The following is a 21,314-nucleotide window of genomic DNA, read 5'->3' as shown; positions in this document are numbered from 1 at the left end:
ACACAGAGATAGCACAGGGTGTAACATGTAGGGAAGAACTTCAAAGGTAATTCTTGCTCTGCACTTTTCATTTATTGCCTTTTTTTTATAACCTAACTTTGTGAAAAGGAGAAGGGGAACAACAGGTTATGGAGAGTCCCTTGAAAGCCCTGTTGTCTAGTTTAGTCAAATATGCAAATAATTTAGCTTAGTGCTTGAAACAAACACTAAATGAATGCACAGTACTACTGTAAGTCCTTTGTTCAACTTATTTGTTATTACCTGGCTCAAGTGGCCATGACGAAAGGGAAACACGCCATGTCAGTGTTTAACAGGAGATCATTTATTTAGTCAAATTAAACTAACTAACTAACTAACTATTTCCTATATGAGGTGTGGGTATCAGTATAATCAGTAGTATAGTGCGTATGAGTGGACAGTGTGTGTCGGGGTTGTTGTACGGTACATAAAAGCAAAAATAAGGAATAAAGCAACATAAATAAATCAAAAATGCATCTGTGGGGAAGAGGGGAGAGCTGGAGCAGCAGCCAGGGTGGATATGCTAATGATCACCTGCAAAACAAAGCAGACAACCAGGTAAACTGCACAGCAAACAGGGGTCATCATATGTTCATATCTTATATTCCCTCCAAAAAATATGAATAACACACATTTGTATTTTATTATCAAATTCTGCTTGGGTTTAAGTATTATTTATTGTATTTATAATTCATATAGTGTGATTCCATCAGAAAATAACTGAAGAGACTTGCATCAGTATGAAGTGAGAATCAACACCCTGTTGTTGTGCAGAGTGCCACCCCCCCAGACCAATCTTACAACAGCTTAGTGTGCCATCACGACACACCACCAGTCTGAAATGACTCAGTTGTTGGATTATTACCACTGACCCCTCAATGCTGGTAAAACCTTTATTTGCTCCTTCATCAATTTCAAAAACATTTAATTAGTTATCAGTATATATCGTATTACTGTAGAGGTGTTTGTTTTTAAATATAAAATTTGCTCTTTTTCCAGAAAATAAAGACACTCTATGCTGAACATCACTGTTGACTTTAAGGTAAGGCTATATTTTCAGAAAACTCAAATGGTGGCTGTAAAATGTTATCATATAATTGACTCATCCTGTTCATTAATTCATTAGATCTTTTTACTTAACTTTTTACATAACTATATGTAGAAATAAATACTTTGTCACAAACTTATTAAGGTCCAATGCAAACACATCCGATTATGCACTCTCCTTGAAAACAATGTTAAAAATATTGTTCACATAGTTAAGTATTCATAACTTTCCAGGATGCATACTTTTACTCATTTTCACCTCTTGTGCGTATTCGTGCTTTTAATTTAATCTGTGTCATTGTTCTGACAGTTGTAGCCTCTGTTACTTTCCAGAATACTGTTTTGCAAAACAAATGCAAAAAATTTGGTTGTAGTGAAAATGAGTTGGTGTGAAAGATGGAAATACTATGGCTTCATTATCATAGAATATTTTCAATGTAACAGCAGTTTTATAGGTGTAGTAATAACATAATACAATGATGAGTTTTTATCTGTGCACATTATTCCCCCCTTTTAGTAGTAAGAACAGTCACAATATTATCATACTACACTATAAGTTAATGTTGTAACAGTACTTTAAGTCCCCATGTTTAGTGTTCATAAGCAGCATACAAGCATTTAATAAATGGTTTATAAAACATTAATGTAGTTGTTTGTAGATATACAGTAAGTGTTTATTGATTTATTTGTCAACAACTACTGTATGACCCGTACTGTTCATGGAGGCTGGTGTATGAACAGATAATGAATGATAATACAGTAAAAGAGAGATGTAATAGTAATAAAAATATGTCAAAAGTTATATGTTATTGCTGACAAATACTATACTTTAATAAACACTTAAAATCTCCTTATATCTGTGTTTAACTACACTGTAGTGCGTTATAAATAATTTATTAAATGTTTGTAAACTTAAATGCTAAATTGGGGAACTTAGAGTTTTTAATGCAATAATGTTAAAATGACAATTTTGTACAGTGTATACTGTAACTCTTGACATTTTGACAAAATAATTTTGCTGTAAATACAATTTTATGGCTTTATTTTAGAGATGGACCGATACTACCAATACTGATATCAAGATATTGGTCTGATACTGACTCGTATAGCTGGATAGCTAGATCAGGTATCAGTGACAATGGGCTGATCTGGTATTTAAATACCATTATTTTAATAAAAAAACAATTCAGTAAATTTATATCTATGTATCTATTTGTTACATTTTGTTTTACAAAGTCAGGAAAGAAATGTTTAAGTCAAGCCTGATGTTGCCTTACACATAAAAGAATGATCCCAGTCTCTTCCACACAGTGAGGCATAGAGTTTATTAATTAAACACTGGTATCAGATTATTACTCAGTGTTGGCTGATATCCAAAGCCCAGGTATCAGTACCAGGACTGAAAAAGCTGGAACAGTGCATCCCTCCTTTATTTTACTTTCAACAACACTGGGAATTACTTTATTATCCTGGCTGGTGACCTATATATTGCGCCTCTCTGTAGGATTATCAACCCAACAGAAAAGCATGACAGGTGCTGTTACGGTATTCCTCATGTGCTGTCTTCTTCAAGGTAGGCTATTCTGCATTTTTTTGGTCTTAATATTTACTTTTTGGTGTGGTTTTTGGATGGTTTGGTTTTTTCTTTAATTTTATTGTTTTCTATGTGTTTTTGCTGAATTTTAAAGGATTTTTTCACAATTTTTCACAGTCCTTGTTTTGAGCAAAAATGTATAAGATAATAAAGTGCTCCAGCCGTCTGAGTTAGCCAAATAAAGTGGCAGTTACAGTCTTTCTGGTAAAAAAAAATGTGTATTTGTGTCTCGATGGACAGTTTTTTCCTGTTCAGCTGCAATGGAAGGATCATAACAAAAAGAAGTAATTTGCCACTAAAAAGACAGTAACTTTGAAAGATACTGACTTGATTTGACTAATTTTTATTCATATTAGCTTCGAATAAACTTTTAAATACACTTTTGCAAGAGAGGAAGGTTATGGATTTTGTTCCCCAACACTTACATTGTAGGAAGAGGAGGAATGATTACAGCAAGAAAAACATGTTTCAGTGTTGATTCGGGCACCTGAATATTGTTTTTGGACAGACTTGAAAAATTGTGAATCCGTCTTTTAAAACAGTCATTTGTGATATTTACTACTTAAAGGAATACTTGATTTTTGTGTAATTATTAATCTTCCACCTCAGGTAGCTTATGTCAAAACTGGGCAGCCTTCATGCCTCAGACTGTACTGGGACTGAGTGGATCCTGTGTAATCATCCCCTGCAGTTTCAAGTTGCCCTCACAATATGATACATACCTGGATGATTCATGTAAAGCCATATGGAAGAGAGGCAGCTGGAGCAAAACGCAGGTGTTTGATTCCAGCCTCACTGGAACAAGTGCCAGCTTAAACATCCTGCAAGGAAACCTAACAGGGATCCTGCGCAATAAGGACTGCACTACCATCTTCAACAACATGCCATCGAACCATTATGACAACTATTACTTCAGACTACAGTGTGACAACACACTGAAGTTCAACTTTCACACGAGTGTCCTTATTAATATTCAAGGTGACTGTTATGTCCTTTTACTGTTGCACATGTAAAGCCACATTTGTTTGGCATTTTTGACTTACTCTTACCATTTTCTCACTGTTTTACTCCTCAGATTCACTGCCCAGACCTACCATAACTCCATCCAAACTGGAAGTAGAAGAAGGGACTCTGGTGAGGTTGAACTGCTCAGCTGCAGCTCCCTGTCCCACTCTGCCTCCAGCTCTGACATGGACACCCAGTATAGGTGACACAGAGGAATATATGGAAATTAATTCTATGGCCTCTGTTATGAACTTCACTGCCTCTTACCTCCACAATGGACAGAAGATCTCCTGCGCTACGCTCTACAACCGACAGGATGGCAACGGTGACCTTTTGTATGAAAGAAGTTTGACCCTCCATGTTTTTTGTGAGTATGTTTCTGGCATTTTCATGTCTTGTTCATGTCGTGCTGTTGTGTTTTGTTTCAGATTACATCATGTCATTTCATTTTATGTAATCTGACATGTTATTACGACTTTCTAATTAGGCATATGTTACAAAGGATTTCAAAGTTGCCAGTTTTATTAATGTTAATCATTTATTAGTTCTTTAAAGCATGGTAGTAAGGCACCCATAAAAAGCAACTCTTAGTTTGCTGCTCTCGGTTGTGAAAAATCCATTTGTGTGGTGTTTATCCTTCACTTCACTTCACAAAGCATAACTTGCTTTGTCTTTTTTGTATAGCTCTTTATTTAAACAGAAACAGAAAGACCCCTCAAATAGACAGTTTGTCTACTACTGCAGAGTATCTCAACCAAAACCCTCATATGCAGTTTGTTAAACATTTACAAATGCAGACTTGATGACTTAAAGTGAGAAACACCTTACCTGACCAAAATTCTCTTCCAGATGCTCCATATAACACATCAGTCAATTACTCTGGTCCTGTGAAAGAGGGTAGCTTGGTGACTCTGACCTGCAACACTGATGCAAACCCAGCTGTAGACAGCTTCACCTGGTATAAAGTGGATGGCGATCAGGTGACAGCTGTGGGTTTTAAGAAGTGGCTTTCATCTACAGTCTCAGAAGTCGACAGTCAATTTTACTGCACAGCCAGTAACAGATATGGAGCCCAGAACTCATCCATCACTCTAATAGATGTACAATGTAAGTCAGAGAGATACAGAAAGACAAATGACATATAATGGCCAGCAACATGGACTGAACCCACACTTGTGTTTGTTTTTCTAGTTTCTCCGAAGGAAACATCAGTAATCGTCAACCCTCCTGGTCCAATAGTGGAGGGCAGCTCTATTACTCTGTTCTGCAGCAGCCGTGCCAACCCACCTGTGACCAACTACACCTGGTATAAAGATGAGGAGGAGGATAAGGAGCCTGGACCGTTCCTGGTTATAGACGGTGTCGACCTGAGCCACAATGGTGACTACCACTGTGAAGCAAAAAATGACCTGGGAGAAGAAACCTCAGCAACGATCCAGCTTGACATTCAATGTAAGTTACTTTAATACAAAAATGACATTGATTAGCACCCATGACAACAAAACTGTATGTTTCCAGTGTGGTCATACACTGAATATGGCTCTACTGTATATTTTGTCCAGCTGTGGGCACCCAAACATGATCTGGGGCCAAGACTCAGTCACAGGGCAACACTAGAGTGTCTGGAACGTGGACAGTAACCCATTGTCATGTTGCGTGACAACCTCAAAATTTTTTCTATATCAGTGGTCCATCACGACTGAGCTCTGTTGTATGTCCACATGTGTTCCAGTGTGTTAATTTATGTGTAGATGTTTTGTTTGGTGTGTGTCCCTATTAAGACATCATTTCCAACCACAGAAAATGATTGGGTTGTCTCAGTTTACTGAAAAGACAACTTATATTTGAAAATTAATTGAATTTAGACTTTAAAAGTATTATTAGTGGTAAACCTTTATAGTGTCTAACATTATACAATTTATTTATTTATACAAATTGTCAGTCAGGCAATGACTTAATTTTACTGAAATTTCACACAACTGTTGAAAGGCACAAAATATTTATTTGTATTTTCTTTCTCAGTACGAGGGCAAATCAAGTATGTGGTGAATCAAATTATTCTTTACCTGGAAACAGTCTATTTTGTAGCTGTTTCTGAGCTTTCAATCATATCACAGTTTGCCTAGTTGTCACTGAACAATTTCCGTTTTTTTCCATGCACTTTAAGGAGCTCAAAGCTCAGTCATGACATTGGAAAAAGCAGTTGAGAAAACTTCATGTTAACCTCATGTTCTCTTCAAAGATATTTCAAATTTTTGTCACATCTGGTTGTTTTTAGTTTATTGTAAATCTGCTTTTGTGCTGTTGAGAGACTGCCCTAAATGGGTGCTCAATTTTTTTTCATTCCAGCCTAAAAAAAAAAAAAAAAAAAAAAAAAAAGACTTAACAAAGTTAAAAAAAAAACTGAACACACCAAATAAAAATTTATGAATCGGTATGTCTGTTAAATCTATAAATAGGCAAAATAACCTTGGACACAGAAATACATGAATACTATTTCTTTCAGATCCCCCCAAGAACACCTCAGTTTTGGCTGACCCCTCTGGTCCAGCGCAAGACAGCAGCTCTGTGACTCTGACCTGCATAAGCATCGCCAATCCAGTGGCAACGAACTTCACCTGGTACAGAGTGGCAGGAAGTGAAAAGGAGATGGTGGGGTCTGAGCAAGACTTCACCTTCAATGTTACCAAACTTTCAGAGGATCAGTATTACTGTGAAGCTCTGAATGTCCATGGAGCTGAATACTCTGAGCCTGTCAAGATGGATGTCACATGTGAGATTCATTTATCTTTTTTTAAAATTAACTGTAAGCCTTTATTTATTCCAAGAAGCTTGGCAAAGTATACACAAACAGCCAAATACCTGCTCCTCTCCTCCTCAGTTGCTCCAGAGATCCTGCCTTCCTCCCGATGTGTCAAGATTTTATCCCAGGTCCGATGTGCCTGTGACAGCCAAGGAAACCCGTCTCCCTCCCTGGTTTGGGAATTGGCCGGGGAGCCTGTCAATCACTCAGCGGACCTGCCAATCAGAGAAGTGTCCCTGGGGAGCATGGACATGAGGAGCGTCATCACCCTGTACCGTGTGGATGAAGACATGCCCTCTCTGGTCTGTGTCAGCATCAACTCACTGGGCTCTGATAGTTTTTCATTCAATGTGTCCTCCAGTGAAACCCAGCTAGGTATGCATTTATATATTTGGCTTTTCTTAATCATAATTTGGCTCTTTTAGTAATACTGATCGTAATATATTGTTGTGGCTTTTCAGGCATCCATACTGTGTCTCTGTTGATTGGATCTGCTTTGGGAGCGCTGGGGATGCTGCTGTTGTGTGCTCCGCTGCTGCTATTCTTTTGCAGGTGAGGGACATAAACTAACAACCATCACTGTTAACAACAGGACATTTTGAAAACAGGTTGAAAAATGGAAAATAGTCAGACCTTGACACTGCGGTTGGAGGTAAACCCAGGTTGGCAAATCAAACATCAATTAGTAACCATGGCTACCACTGATCATTGCTAAATATGACCATGACATAAGGGATTTAAAAGCCTCTCACCACTCACAAATATGTTTTGCTTATTTTTACTTTTGCAGCAGTTGGATGTTTAAGCTTCACTGTGCAGAATGATGTGTGTACAGAGACACTAGAAGGGTGTTTTTACATTCATTTGCTGAAGAGGAAAGTTTCCCTGTGCTCACCTTAAATCTGAGTTTATAACAGTACTCCAATAATTTAATATTGCACTTCTATTGTCGCTCTCAAAATGGACAGTTTAAAAAGTATATCAGAATCATGAATGATTTTGTGATTTCACAGCTAATAACCAATCGTGGTCCAATATGAAACTTAGGCATGTGTGGTGTTCTTCATCTTCAACTTTTGAAATGAACTCTTTTTCTTCTGTTAGTAGTAGATGTAAATTTAAGTATTTTGATGAGGTAGTTGAACTTTCTGTGGAATCCATATCAGACACAGATAATTATTCAAAGCAAAGCTCTATGTGTCTTTAATTCTGTTACTGTAAATATAACAATGACATTTTGTGTTGGTCCTACAGAAGGAACAGGAAAGGCAGCCTTTCACCCGACAACGAACTGGTGGACACTTCAGACATTTTAGTTACTAATGAGGTGAGTTTATGTCCTTGCACACATTCTGTATGTGTATGAAGGTGAAAGCTTATAGATGCATAACAACAGGACCCTTCACACGTCCCACAAGTACAGTACCAAAAGCATTTAATGTGATGGACCAATTAAACATCTCAAGAAATTTGCTTTTTGGGATTAAACCTGCTGTTGGATGAGAATATTGTCATCTCTGTGTGTCCAGGACAGAAATAGGTCTTGGTGAGTTTAGCTTAGCAATGACTAGAAGTGAGAGGAAACTTCAAGGCTCGCTCTGTCAAAACTGAAAAAAATCTGCCCTCCAAGAACTCTGAAAATGTTAAAATGAAAATGCCCCCGTAAGCTCGAGAGGTGTATGTAACATTAACGTAACGCTTAGCATGTTCCAAATACCGTTTTTGCTAAATTATGGAAGCAGTGCATTACACTGCCTCCACTCATTTCTCATAGTGAGCTGGGGCACTGATTTTACATCTTTGCAAACAACATAAATAGTTTGTAACTGTAAGATATAACCATTATTTGGAATTTGGTTTGTGCACGCTCTACTTTGAACAAGCAAACAAGCCTTTTTCCCAGAATGTTGGAGTGTCTTTTAACAGTGGAGCAGATGTCAGCAATGCAACACAACATGCACTGCCAATCTATCTAATCAGGTCTAATTGGGTAGAGAGAGAAATGTTATCTCTTCTTCTCTTTTTCCTGAAGCAAATTGCTCTTGTTTTCCCATAGACCAACTCTTCACAAGTGGATGTAATTTATGTCAATAAAGCCATCATAGAGGGAGGAGGAGGAGTAAAGGAAGACCCACTACTCTATGCCGATGTCGACTTTACTAAACTCCAGGCCAAGTCAGACAGTAAGCTTGTGGAGGGGGAGATCAGAGGCCTCGCCTCCAAGACTGCTGAGTACGCTGAGATTCACCTGCACTCTAAAGGGAGCAACGGAGGAGAGGCAAAGGGTGAAAGAACAATTTCAGACACTGATTTTGGACAAGGGAAAGTCTCATAGGACAGGTCAGTGGTGAGTTTATGGCTTAACTTTAGTGAAATGATATTCTGGGCTCCCACAGCTACTGGACTTTGCTATATCTCACTTGTGTTCATCTGTCAGTGACGGCCCGGCTGAGAACGGCCTCTTAAAGCCTGCGTTGTAGGCAACTTTATTTAAAGTGAGGATAAGTGATGTCACACATTTGTGGCTTCAATTTCAGCTCTCAACTGTTGTCATTGTAACTTTTCTGTTAATCTTTCTTGTGTCTCTTTACTGAAAAAATGTCTAGCAAAGCAGAAAACAAGTAATTACCTTACATTGCAGATGTCAGCACTAATCTGCATGCTGGGGATGAAACTTTAACCTCCTCACAATCAACCATAACAATAAATGTTCCCTCCTAATTTTAAACTCACAAGCATTATTCTTCAGCATTGTACTGTGGATAAATGACGACACATGTATTATGTCTGTACATGTTTAATACTTAAATGCTAACTTTTGTCTAATAGTCTATTTGTTACTTTATTGTTGAAAAGCGTGCATAGTGAAAAAGCAGGTAGACAGTCATATATATCAAAAAACTTTATTGGTAAACTTTATATGTGTTTATTCATTGTAACTTTAATAGACATAATTATATATTTGAGCTTGATTATAAAAAAGGAAGCCATTTGTCCTGCATTTGAGTTGGTATTTACACAAAAGTGGAAGTCAAAGCAATTTATTCATATTTCATAAATGAGCCTTAAAAAATGATTGCAGCTTTACAACGTTACAGCCATGTCATTCTGGAGCACGTTCCCAAACACAAAGTAAAGTCAATAAATGTTAATGTACATTTGTCCACACACAGCTTGTTTAAAATATTTACACTTTAGGAGTTTTGCCAAAAATATGTTAATCAACTCATATCTATATTTTAGATGAGGATTTGGATTCATAACCCTTTTGTCCCCTCTGTCACTTGCTACTGCACACTAATACACCTCATGTCGATGAAAGCAGAGAGGTAAAACACACACATCCCAAAAGTCCGACGCACATTAATTTACAATGTAATAAACAGAGCTAATATGTCTCAGGTTGTTTCAGACATGATGTATGATATATTGATTGGTATATTGTTTCTTTTCTTTTCTTACTTTTCTTTCAAATCTTAATATTTATGTTTTCATAAAAGGTCACTTGTGTGTATTGCCACAAAGAATGATTTTGTTTCTGTTTTTCTTAAAGGTGACAATAAAAATTTCAAATATAAAAAAGAAAGCAAAAAAATGACAAAAGTGATGGAAGCATAAAAATGATATTTTAGGAGTAAAAAAGAACAATATAGTAGACTAATAAACCCTAAATTAATAAACAAACCCTGATGATTTGATTATGACCATGATTCAGGATAGCTCTGGCACAACTGGCTATACCTTTAAGATAAGTATATGTACATGTAAGTATAAGTATAAGTATATGTAATGGATTTATTCTGTATCTGTACTCAGAGTTTGACCTCGGAGTACTGAGTCTCATATTCCTCGTCAGAGGTGCTGGAGTCTGTGCTGTCTCTCTGATGTCCCAGCTTTGGGGTAAAGGTCACCTGTGAATAGTTGAGCTCTACTTCATCCTCACTGGTGTCTGAGTCATAGTTTAGTGGATCTGGAGCTTTGGCTGCATGTGCCGTACGCTGCATTTGCTGTATGTTCTCATATGGCTCCATCGTTTCTTGTTCATTCTAGGACGATAGCAGAGAGTGTCACAAGATTGTTGGTGCTATAATTTCTGACAGTATCTGGATTTAATGAACAGCAAAATGAATATAAAGGCCCATTTTATTGGTATTAGGACTTGGAGGTGTTTTCCTTGATTAACTCATTGTCTTTCTAAACAGAAAACATCATCCTACTTCTTTTCTAGTTTTCAAAAAAGTAGCTTTATTGTAATCATTGACTATAACAAACATCATATATTAACATTAGACATCAAATGAAATGAGGTGCTGCTTTAGATTACGGCCTGCAATGTGCAGCATAATTATTCCCAATTTACAGTGTATTTTGGTCCTTGTTTACAGTTCAGCCGTATTTACTGTAGAAACCTCATCATAAAAATTCTGCTTACTGTACTCAGATTTATTGAGTGCTACAGAACTCATTACCCCATCTTCCCCAAAACTCCCAGCTTTATTGCTCAATAAAGGTCATACTGTACCCTGTAATAACAGAATAAATACTTGGTGGTTAAAAATACTTACACTATAAGTTCTCTTTAAATTCCTCCCAAACGGCAAGGAAATTATACTGTAAGTTGGGAATAGTTATGCTGTATGTCACGGGCCGGAATGTAAAACATTAGCCAAAATTAATGCTATAATGTTATAAACTCATAAACATTATAAACATTAAATAAATGTGCTTCATGGATGGCTGACCTTTTGGGGTGGCTTTGGCTTGGATACCATAGCATATGTGTCCTGTTCCATTTTTGACTGTCTGTTATTAGAAAAAAATATCATACAATTTGTCATGTTATAATAGCTTTCATGTCCTGGTATTACATGCAAAACTTAAAAAAACAAAATAAATTAAATCAACAAAAATTCTCACATTTGCTTATTTCCAAACTGCAAAGAAGCATAGTTGAGGATATCATCGTCCGCATGTCCATTTCTGTTTGGCTTTTGTGCTGAGGGACCCTGAGCAGATGCAGACAGAGGGCACCAGTAAATGTACAGAAGCAACTGAATCAGTTCATTCATGCCTTAAAATGGATTCTGCTGCAAGCATCCGGTGATTCATGGCTCTACAATACTGAATATGCAATGATTATTGTTCTGACAGACAACTATTGACAAGACAAACTGTGAAGACACAGCTACAGCACAGCAGGCAAAGCAACAGCTTGATCAGTCAAAGAGACATCTGCTCGTCTAAAGTAATGCAGTGGCCAATGCAGATGTTTGCACAGTGGTCTGGCAAATGCTACTATTATTTTTAAAGTGATGTTTAAGTTGAAATTGTGTGGGTCTGTCAGAGTCCTAAAAGATTTTTTATTTTTTTTTTTATATCTTGCATACAAATTAATAGGCTATCTTGTATTAACAAGATACAGCATTCAAGAGTTTCGCCACTCTCTCATTCAGGTGAATGGGAAGGTGTGTCCAAACTTATGAATGGTATTGTATATATCATATTCAATATCATGTTCAAAAGTTGTCAGTTAAAATTAAATGTTAGTTGTTACTTGATTCTAAATTTTAGCCTTTGCAGTATATTTAAACCCAAAATATTTATATGTAGGTTGGAGGAAGCCTGGGATACACTGGGCCTTTGCTCAATAAAACATAACTGAAAAGTTAGTTGAATAGTTAGTTATACAGTTGTACAGTGTTTTATGTGTCTGCCTTTAGGAAAGAACCTCTGTCATGTCAAAGGTAAACAACATTGGAGGACTTCATGAAAAAAGAATGGTCAGAAGCGGTGCAGCAGAGGCTCTGATATCCTGACTTTTAGTCCCTAGACTTAGTTAATCTCCATAAACACTGGTTCCTACAGTTTCCATAATATAACTCAATAATAATAACTTTATTTGTATAGATAGCAATAGCATCTTTCAATAGACCCTCCCTAGCTGGTAAATGCCCATGTCTTTCATACTCATGTTTCCAACACAGGCTTTCTGTAACAAATTTGAAGTAGCCAGCTGCAATGCGCCTGAAGACATCATCAGAGTTATTTTCTTTTGAAAAAGATTGCACCTTTTAATAATAGACAATATAATTTTTACTTCCTAAAACGGGATTTTTTTTCACTTACTGTTTTCTTAATGTGGGTGTTGTTAAACTTACTTTGAATTGCTTGACTCACCTGTTTTCTGGGCAGATTTACAGCGCAGTAAACACTGTTGATGTTGGATGCAGCACTGCAGAATAACAACAACAACAATAAGAATAAAAACATGCATAATCAGTGACTGACTATAATAAACGAATGGGCAGACTCTCATTGAGCCAGGATCTTCAATAGATGCTTTGACTACACCAAGGGCAGCAGCCCATCTGGCCCTCTTTCCTACAGAGTGTCCCTTGTCCTGGGTGGGGACAGTGTGTGTGTATGTGTGTGTGGGGCTGCTGTCTTACGTTGTGTCTGGACGAGGCTGGGGTGGTTGGGTCTTTGGACGGCGTGGCTGGTATGGCAAGAGGTCATCTCTACTCCTGGAAGGTTCAGCCAAGCCAGGCTCGCTCGTCAGATTCCTCCTCCTGTTGCTGTTCCAGCAGGCCTGAATGGGTTTACACATACACGCTTAAAGATAGATAATTTTTGTCTTGATCTGTTCAATAAAGTAAAGGAAGAAACGTTGCACAAATGAGTCATCACCAAAAAACTGAAACAGGTCCACCAGGGCAGTCTGTTCGAGGTTCCTTGTTGAATTGATTTGTTCCTCCTGCATCTGAAATCATAACGATACACAACTCTGGTTATACATACGAATTACATTTCTGTGAGGGTTTTTTTTTTTTTTTAAATCAAAAACCTGACTTATTCATACTTTACCTGTAGATAAAGGCAATAATAATAATAATAATAATGAGCAGACAACCAAAACTGAAGATCAAAACCTTTTTCAAGACACCTGTGGAAGAGAGAGAGCATTAGTATACTGTAGATTCAGAGATGTAGAAGTAGTATAGTTTCAAACTGCCATGATTTTATTTGAAGAAAAAAATGTTTTGGAAATCTGATGAAGACTGGCCATCAGTAAATCCTCATCCTTTCTCCCTTAGGAAAGCAAAAGGGTTATAAACAGTACACATATAGTTATAACTCATTTCCATTCTTCATCATGCAGTGTTTTCCTTCATGCCTAAAATTATACATGGCCTTGAAATTCACTCACCGTCAAGAAACAGCTCATATGGATCAGACATTTTTCGACCTATTTCATTTTCTGCGATGCAGTAGTAGACTCCCGGTTGGTTTGAGAACACTCTGTAGCTCTGTCTGGATGACACTCTTTTGTCTTTAGAGTTACCATCCATCTTCATGTACCATTCATATTGTTTGACTGGGGGATAACAGTGACTGCTGCAGGTCAACATCACAACACGCGTACCGTTAGTCAGCTGCTGCTCTACTACTTTTGTGATGTTTGTGTGTTTTGGAGCATCTAAGGAAATTTGGGAGAAACAGATTTAATTCAAAATTATTCACTTAATATCTCACTGTGCATAGATGAACTCACAAAATACAATATTAAAGTCCCTGCCATTAAAGCCACTATGTGTAGAATTTGAAAATATGACTTTGGCGCCCCCCAGTGGCAGGCAGCAATGCACTCAGCCTCTTACACCCCATTGGTTAGACCCAGTGACACAGATGGGTGGACTGAAATAGATCTCACCAATCATCACCAGGATGTCTCGTCTTTCTACAAGAACTGCACCATCAGACTTATTTAAAAGATGCTATAAACACCTTTAAAAAAAAATGCATTCAGTGGCTTCAATCACTGCTTGTAAATCTTGTTTTTTTTTGTCTGAAATTTAAAAAATAAGAACCTGTATCAAGTTGTCTTTATGGTGGCTTGTATTTTTATTTTTGAAAACAAAGAGCACACAGCTGCTTTTTTGTGCAATGGCAGAATTATTTAATTCATGTTTGAAGGCGCAAAACTTCCACGCTTCACCTCCAACATCAGAGCCCAACAAAATAAGTATCATTGACACTTTCCCAGTGGTAATAGCTATCTTGCTGATTGTGCACCGTGATTGCAAATGCAAGTTGTGATGTCTCTTAAAGGCAGCAAAAGTATGCTAAATCTTTAATGACAAAATGTTAAAGTTTAACTGTTCTGATGAGACTTTTTTCATTAGAGTGTATACAGTGTATGTAAATTAAAATGTTTGTATGTAAACTTTTTCTTATCTGTTTTGGAGGTAAATACAAAAATAAATCTAGAGACTCCTGTACAGTAACATTTTGGCCTCACAAATATTTACAGTATATTCAATTATTATTATTATACACTTTAATGAGTGCATCAGTCTACTCACACTTGACTTGAACCTCAACTGGCTTTGATTGTCTAGATCCAATTTCATTACTGGCTTTGCAGCTGTACAGTCCGCTGTCAGAGGGAGTGACAGACTTTAGAGTGAAAGATTTAGCTGTATTCACGATGGCTTCCTTCCCATCAATCATCCAGGTGGTAGAGGTCACTGGTGGGTAGGACTGGGCGTTGCAGACCAGCGTCAACGACTTATTTTCATTCACAACAAGATTAGGTTGAGCTCTTATGGCCACATCTTGGGGAGCATCTGCATTTACACAAAATATAGTAAAAAGAAAAGAGTCAGATATAAACATTTTCTGTCAGTCATGATGACTTTTGTAATAATCAATATTATGATCCCAAACATTTAATAACTGATTGTCATCTGCACCTTAATTAACCTGATGTGATTATACACATATAAGATATATTTCTGTTTAGTCAGAGGGGCCCATGCAAGGTAAGTCTTTGTACATAAAGGGAGTAAACTATAAACAAAGACAGGTAGACATAACAACTTGAATACCTGTAAAATATAATGCATTCTAACACAAAATAACCCAGCAAATGAGAGACAAGGGGATTCAAATCTTGTGGTTATTTTTGAGGCCAGACTAGATTGCAGTATATTGCAAGGTGATATTGTCTCAACAAACTAGACTAAACTAGCTAACTGTATATAAAGTACACGATCAAAATAGCTCCACCTCCAGCAGCAACAACAGTAACATGCTGCCTACACACTGATGCTTCAGTATAAATAATCTGATCATGTCATATATAATAATATATCAGTCAGAGGGACCAAATCACTGCTTTACGTTAATACTTTAAGTACATTTTGCTGCTAATACTTATGTACTTTAACTTAAATAGGATTATTCATGTAGGACTTTTACTTGTAATGGAATATTTTTACATTGCTGTTTTGGTAGTTTTACTTAAGTAAAGGATCTGAATACTTCTTCCATCACTGTCTCAAAGTCACAATACAGTATGTCAAATAAATGTAGCGGAATAGCTGAAAATGAAAATACTCAAGTACAGGTAATACATGTAGATACATTCTACGAATAATTTTATGATTTTTATGATTCAATGAGAACCACTCATGAACTAAGAGACTGGACATGTAATCAAAATGACTTAATTTCAAGAAGAATAGATGGTAAAAGTCTGCTTTTGCCATTTGAAATAAACTACAGAAAAACGTAATGGAAAGTTTTGTGTACATGTGATTTCTTTCATGTTCAGACAATTAAAAGATAATACACCGCTGAATCACTCACATTTCACCACCAACTTCCTTTCTGTGCTTGTTTGTGTTCCTTCGCTGTTTTCGGCGTGGCAGGTGTAAGAGCCTGCGTGGGTTGAAGTTACATTAAATGTGTGGGACAAATCAGCTGACAGCTGAGCAGTAATAACCCATTCTGAAGACTGAGGACTCGATGTGGAAGTCCTTTTCAAGGTGAGCATTGACGGTGGGAAACTTTCAACAGTGCATTTGATGGTGATGGGCTGACCTTCCCTGACCTCAGTATCCATAGACAGCGTGATGTTGGTAGGAGGATCTGTGGAGAGGAAGCAGCTGTGTGCTTGATTTTCAGGAGGATTAATTCATTTTGAACATGTAGCATGATATTACAGCCATGAACATGAAGACAAACTGCTTTGAAAACTTAAATAGCCAAGGAAAGGCAATTATTAAGTGCTTGTTTGTTGACTGAATCAGTCAGGTGTAAGTGCTGATCTTTCTGATACTCGACTTGATGGAAGTGTTAAAGAATCATTAATATTATAGAACATTGTCAGCATAACAATCACTTACAAAGTACTGGTATGCATAACAGCCGACTATCTTCCCCTGTATCGATGTTGTTGGTGGCGTTGCAGATGTAACATAATTCATCTGCCCTTTGTACACTCTCCAAATGGAGGCTGTTGTCAGTAGTTGTCTGGGATGTCCACTGTGAGGCGTAAATCTGTTTATTTTTGTTGTAACCGTACCAGGAGTACTTGTGCGGGACAGGATTGGCATCAGTGTCACAGGTGAATGTGAGGGAGTGACCAACTTTCACTCCTGTATGATGGGGGACTGAAATGTTCGTCTTCCGTGGCCCGTCTGGAAGAAAAGAATAACTTTCAGTATGCTTTCAATGGTGGTGCACTCTTTTTGACAGACATACACTGCAAGGGGCTGTGAAACTTACATTCAACCTTAATTTGAAATGGCTGTGATTTTCCAGTACCCACAGTGTTATTCGCCACACATGTGTAGGTGCCACTATTCTCAGGTTCGATCCTCTGAACATTATACGTTTTTCCCAATATGTCAATTTGTCTGTCATCTTTAAACCAAGCGTAACTGTTTGGTGGTGGTTTGCTTCTCTTCACGTTACATGTTAAAATAATTTTATCTCCTTGTCTGATTGTAGACTTTGGTGAAGTCATCTCTATCTTAACATCAGGGGCGTCTGAAACAGAAGATTTCCTTAAGTTGATTCAAAAAATACAATCCATAAAGAATAAAGCACTACAGCAGTATTATTACAACGTAAAACCAGTGAAAATCACATACGCACTGCATTAATATCATTCAAGTAAAAACATACTCACATACAACGTTAATAAGGACTGGGTTTGATTTTGTTTCCCCATGCTTGTTTTTAGCTTCACAATGGTATTCTCCACTCTGTGAATCCTTAGCTGATGTTATCATCATCGTGTGTGACTTGTTAACCAACTGAATTGAATTATTTTGAAACCAGGTATAGGTGGGCTTAGGACGTCCGTTGATTGAGCATGTGAGAGGTAAAGATTGTCCTTCTGTGACATTTATAGAGCTCCTCTCATCGCTTGTGTCTTTAGGAGCATCTGTGTCAATGAATTGGAGAGAAATCAGACTGCATACAGCCGGCATAGGTGGATTGCAGGTCAAATATTCACAAGAATTCAGTCATGTTTGATTTTAGACCTTGTAAAGGGTTGTCTATAAATATGCTGAACAATTTTGCAAGTATTGAGCAGTCTTAAAGTGCTATCACAAATGAGTTTAGCAAATTAAAACTGCAATTGTAAAACTAACTCAGACTGTTTTTGAGATACTTAAATAACCTTTTATGTTGCAGCTCCACTACCTAACTCCGCTGCTTGATTTCTAAATATAAATGTAAAGTAACAGCTACCGAAAATGTACTTCATTTACAGTACTTTACTTCTTTATTACTAGTAAAAGCACATAACTGAGTAATGCTACTTGCTACTTTTGAAGTTGTAGCATCAACATTCATTCAAGTGTTCTTTTTCAAAAGATTACAAATTATAGGCGTGTCTTTACTACTAAATGTTACTGATATTAAACATTTCACAGCATCACCAAACATGAAGAACTTTGACTGAAGACCTGTCAATCACTTTGAGAGGGCTCCAGACTTGTGTTTTGATTTTTGATGCAGGAATGACCCTTAATTTACAGTTGGATTATGGATTGTTCCTTTATATAGTAAATGTATATAACGTTGTAGTAAATATGATCACTGTAATAGTTGACATGACATAAATATACCCTCCACATTTATGAACTTACATTCTATGATTAGACTGATATTCCGAACCATATATTTATCTGTGTTATCTTGTGTTTGGCATAAAACCTCCTTCCCATCATCCTTCCAGTTGGCTGTAAAGTGGACTGTGGTGCTTTTATGTTCTCCATTGTTTTGTGGAGCTTCTGAGAGCTGCACTGAGAGCAAACCTTCAATTTTTGGATTTGAAGGACATGCACTCGAAGTATTGCATCTCAGTGTTATTTTCTCATTTTCCTTTACTACAGGTGGTGTCTCAAAAACAACCAGGCATGGATTTTCTGAAAAAATGAAATAAAGATGTCAGCAGAAATGTAATGGTTACTTTACAGAATACGCAATGTTGCAAAATATTAACAGAACTATATATACATTTTTATATGTATGTCCAATATTTAAGATTAGAAAATATTTAGTTAAAACTATGACATTCCCATCAACCCCAGTTGTAGTTCGTGTTTACTGGTAATTGGTAAATGTTAACACACTAAACTAAAAGGTGTAAGCATTCAGCTCAAAGCACCACTTAGCCTAAATACAGCATGCCTGTATACTCTTAGTCTCTTTTTCTAGACATTATGTGTTTATTCTCATATAACACTACAATTTGTTCTCCAAATATTATATCTTTTTTTTCTTATCTCCAATTGAATCTTAACTCAACCAATCAGATCATTTCTGCCTCCAGACAAATTTCTAAATGTTTGCATGACACAATTTATGTACAGTGTCTTCTGATCTTTTTACTTGCCGTCAACTGTGAGGATCGCCTCTTCTCTGGTGAACCATTTATCAGATCCTACATATCTCAAAGAATAGTTTCCACTGTCGATTTTTTTCAAGTCACAGATCAAAATACTGCATAGTGGCTTTGATGAATATGGAGACTTCCATTCTGAAGATGGAGAACCGATATAGCTTACTCTTTTTGCAAAGTCTGGACTGACAGGATGTTGTGAGGTACCATTACTGTAAATAATAGTGCCATGATAATCATTGTCAGACCAAGTTGCATTTTTCATCCAAAACCAGTATGCACCATCAACATCAGAAACTTTGTTTTTGATGTTGCATCTTATTTCAACACATGACCCCTCTTTAGCCTCCACTTTGCTCTGTAGTTCAAATGGGATTCCTTTGCCACAGGACAATTCTGTGGTGGTGAAAACACAAGTAGAAAAAAGCCAGGTAAGATACATGAGTTTAATGCAAAACTTGTATATTAAAAAGCAAACATTGTTATCAGAGTTGAATAATAAAATTCCTACTTTTTATTAGGGCCAGAAATATTAACCACCCGACTGTCTGAGCATTCATTTTCTTGCAAGATTACAGCTTGATATCTAAAACAAAAACAGAACAAAAAAGTCTATGTGTACATGAATGTATACATCATATCACAACTGCAGAGCGTAACACCACGGAGGCCGTTTTATCACTGTAAACTAGCCTTGTTGCCAGGTAGTTTGAAGACCGTCAGCCAATTAGATGAAAAATTTAAATGCAAATCAGCCAGTCTAAATATTTTTCTTCTTCCTCTTTTTTTCTTTATCTGATAGTTTTGTTTTTTTAGTTTTTGATTTGAGTATTCTGTGCTTTCCTCCTCATTTCAAGATGGTTGTGTACTTGTAGTTAAAGAAATTCTGAACCATTGCAGACCAATAAATTTTTGTCACACAACTAGCGGAACTTGTCGTTTTGTTTTAGTAAAAAAGAATTCAAAGAAACATAATTGCATATTGAGGCTAAATATTCTGTTGCAAATGCCAGTGTAGCTGTAATTATTGTTTCTTGATACAGCAAAGCCCAAAGCAAACATTTATTTTTTGATTCATTAGATTTTCAGGCTGTAGATTACAGGTTTCTTTTTCCTTTAGTATATAAATTATGACGTGGACGAACATAATTGTTTTTATTTTACTTCAGCTGTTTGTTTAAATCACTATTGTCTGCATTACCAGCCCTGTAAGTAGACCCATAATACACCACACACAATATATTTAGAGTACAAGCAGTGCAATGCCTTTATTCTACAGATTTGATCATTGACCCCACCAAAACTTATAATGTATTATTGTCAAACATAAATGTGCTTTAATGGTTCCATACACTGTATAGTACACTGTATAGTCACTACATATCACATACAAATGCCACTGTATACAGTTCTTGTGGATACAAAAAGACAACTTTTTCCTGGAGAAAGATGAATTCAAATCGCTAATAATAGAATACATTTTCTCATTCAAGTGAAAGGCTTCTTTAGAAATCGAAACTCAACTTTCTCTATAGACAGACATTGTAAAACCTTGAGAAATGACATCTTAAATTAGGCAATATGATAGAGGAAATGTTTTAGACCGAAAAGTAATTCAAAAATAAGCTTGTTCTTACCTCAGAGGACCCACTTATAGCGGTCTGTAGCACACACCAACCCTCCTAAAAAAGAATAAGATTTATAAAAAAAAGGAAGTTTTCACAGTTGACTTAAAATCTTAAAGAATTTGCATGCCCAATCATGCAACCAGAAAAAACAATCCTTAATAGTTGTTCTGATGAGGGTGATTTAGAGTCCTTCCCTTCATCTTGTCTGCTACAGTATGCACGCACTCTCTCTCACTTCCTCTATTTAATGCTTTTGTTATAAGTGAAAGCCACTGTTCAGTGTATGTGGGTGATGTCTTTTTAACAGGCACAAAGCACATACAGTAATTGAAATCCATTTGCAGAATTTATGCTTATACAGCGTTTACAGCATGCTTTACCATGTCATGCTCATCAAAAAGAATGAAAACATATCAAAAGATTTATTGTAAAAATGCAGTGCAAAAAAAGTGCGTTTCTTTCATAACAAATCATAAAAGTGGGGGTGAACCACACAAACAGGAAACATCACACAAA

At 36.7% G+C, this 21,314-nt stretch overlaps 2 protein-coding genes across 4 annotated transcripts; one reads left to right on the top strand and one right to left on the bottom strand.

The window, feature by feature from the left end:
• Nucleotides 1-823: 823 nt before the first annotated feature.
• LOC137191031 (myelin-associated glycoprotein-like) lies at nucleotides 824-13,057 on the top strand. The gene is made up of 12 exons (XM_067600824.1): nucleotides 824-902; nucleotides 1,018-1,060; nucleotides 2,570-2,638; nucleotides 3,269-3,637; nucleotides 3,735-4,031; nucleotides 4,514-4,771; nucleotides 4,856-5,116; nucleotides 6,171-6,437; nucleotides 6,546-6,842; nucleotides 6,929-7,019; nucleotides 7,722-7,794; nucleotides 8,524-13,057. Exons 3-12 carry the CDS (start codon nucleotides 2,593-2,595, stop codon nucleotides 8,800-8,802), a joined length of 2,238 nt encoding a protein of 745 aa, XP_067456925.1. The 5' UTR covers nucleotides 824-902; nucleotides 1,018-1,060; nucleotides 2,570-2,592; the 3' UTR covers nucleotides 8,803-13,057.
• On the bottom strand, nucleotides 9,493-21,279 carry si:dkey-24p1.1 (uncharacterized protein LOC556718 homolog). 3 transcript variants are annotated; one of them, XM_067600820.1, is made up of 17 exons: nucleotides 20,808-21,278; nucleotides 19,682-19,756; nucleotides 19,165-19,566; nucleotides 18,416-18,694; nucleotides 17,446-17,703; nucleotides 17,040-17,303; nucleotides 16,658-16,951; nucleotides 16,119-16,400; nucleotides 14,831-15,094; nucleotides 13,675-13,944; nucleotides 13,332-13,410; nucleotides 13,155-13,227; nucleotides 12,917-13,056; nucleotides 12,645-12,699; nucleotides 11,385-11,473; nucleotides 11,210-11,270; nucleotides 9,493-10,513 (listed from the first exon to the last, which is right to left on the bottom strand). In XM_067600820.1, the coding sequence occupies exons 2-17, from the start codon at nucleotides 19,728-19,730 to the stop codon at nucleotides 10,280-10,282; spliced, it is 3,093 nt and encodes a 1,030-aa protein (XP_067456921.1). In that variant the 5' UTR covers nucleotides 19,731-19,756; nucleotides 20,808-21,278; the 3' UTR covers nucleotides 9,493-10,279. The 3 variants fall into 3 exon arrangements, with proteins under 3 accessions (XP_067456921.1, XP_067456922.1, XP_067456923.1); XM_067600821.1 differs by lacking the exon at nucleotides 19,682-19,756 and having other exon boundaries at nucleotides 20,808-21,277; XM_067600822.1 differs by lacking the exons at nucleotides 17,040-17,303; nucleotides 17,446-17,703 and having other exon boundaries at nucleotides 20,808-21,279.
• Between the last annotated feature and the right edge of the window lie 35 nt (nucleotides 21,280-21,314).

Source organism: Thunnus thynnus, chromosome 10, assembly GCF_963924715.1.
Source record: "Thunnus thynnus chromosome 10, fThuThy2.1, whole genome shotgun sequence".
NCBI classification, from domain to species: Eukaryota; Metazoa; Chordata; class Actinopteri; order Scombriformes; family Scombridae; genus Thunnus; species Thunnus thynnus.
This window is presented reverse-complemented; position numbering and strand designations above follow the sequence as displayed.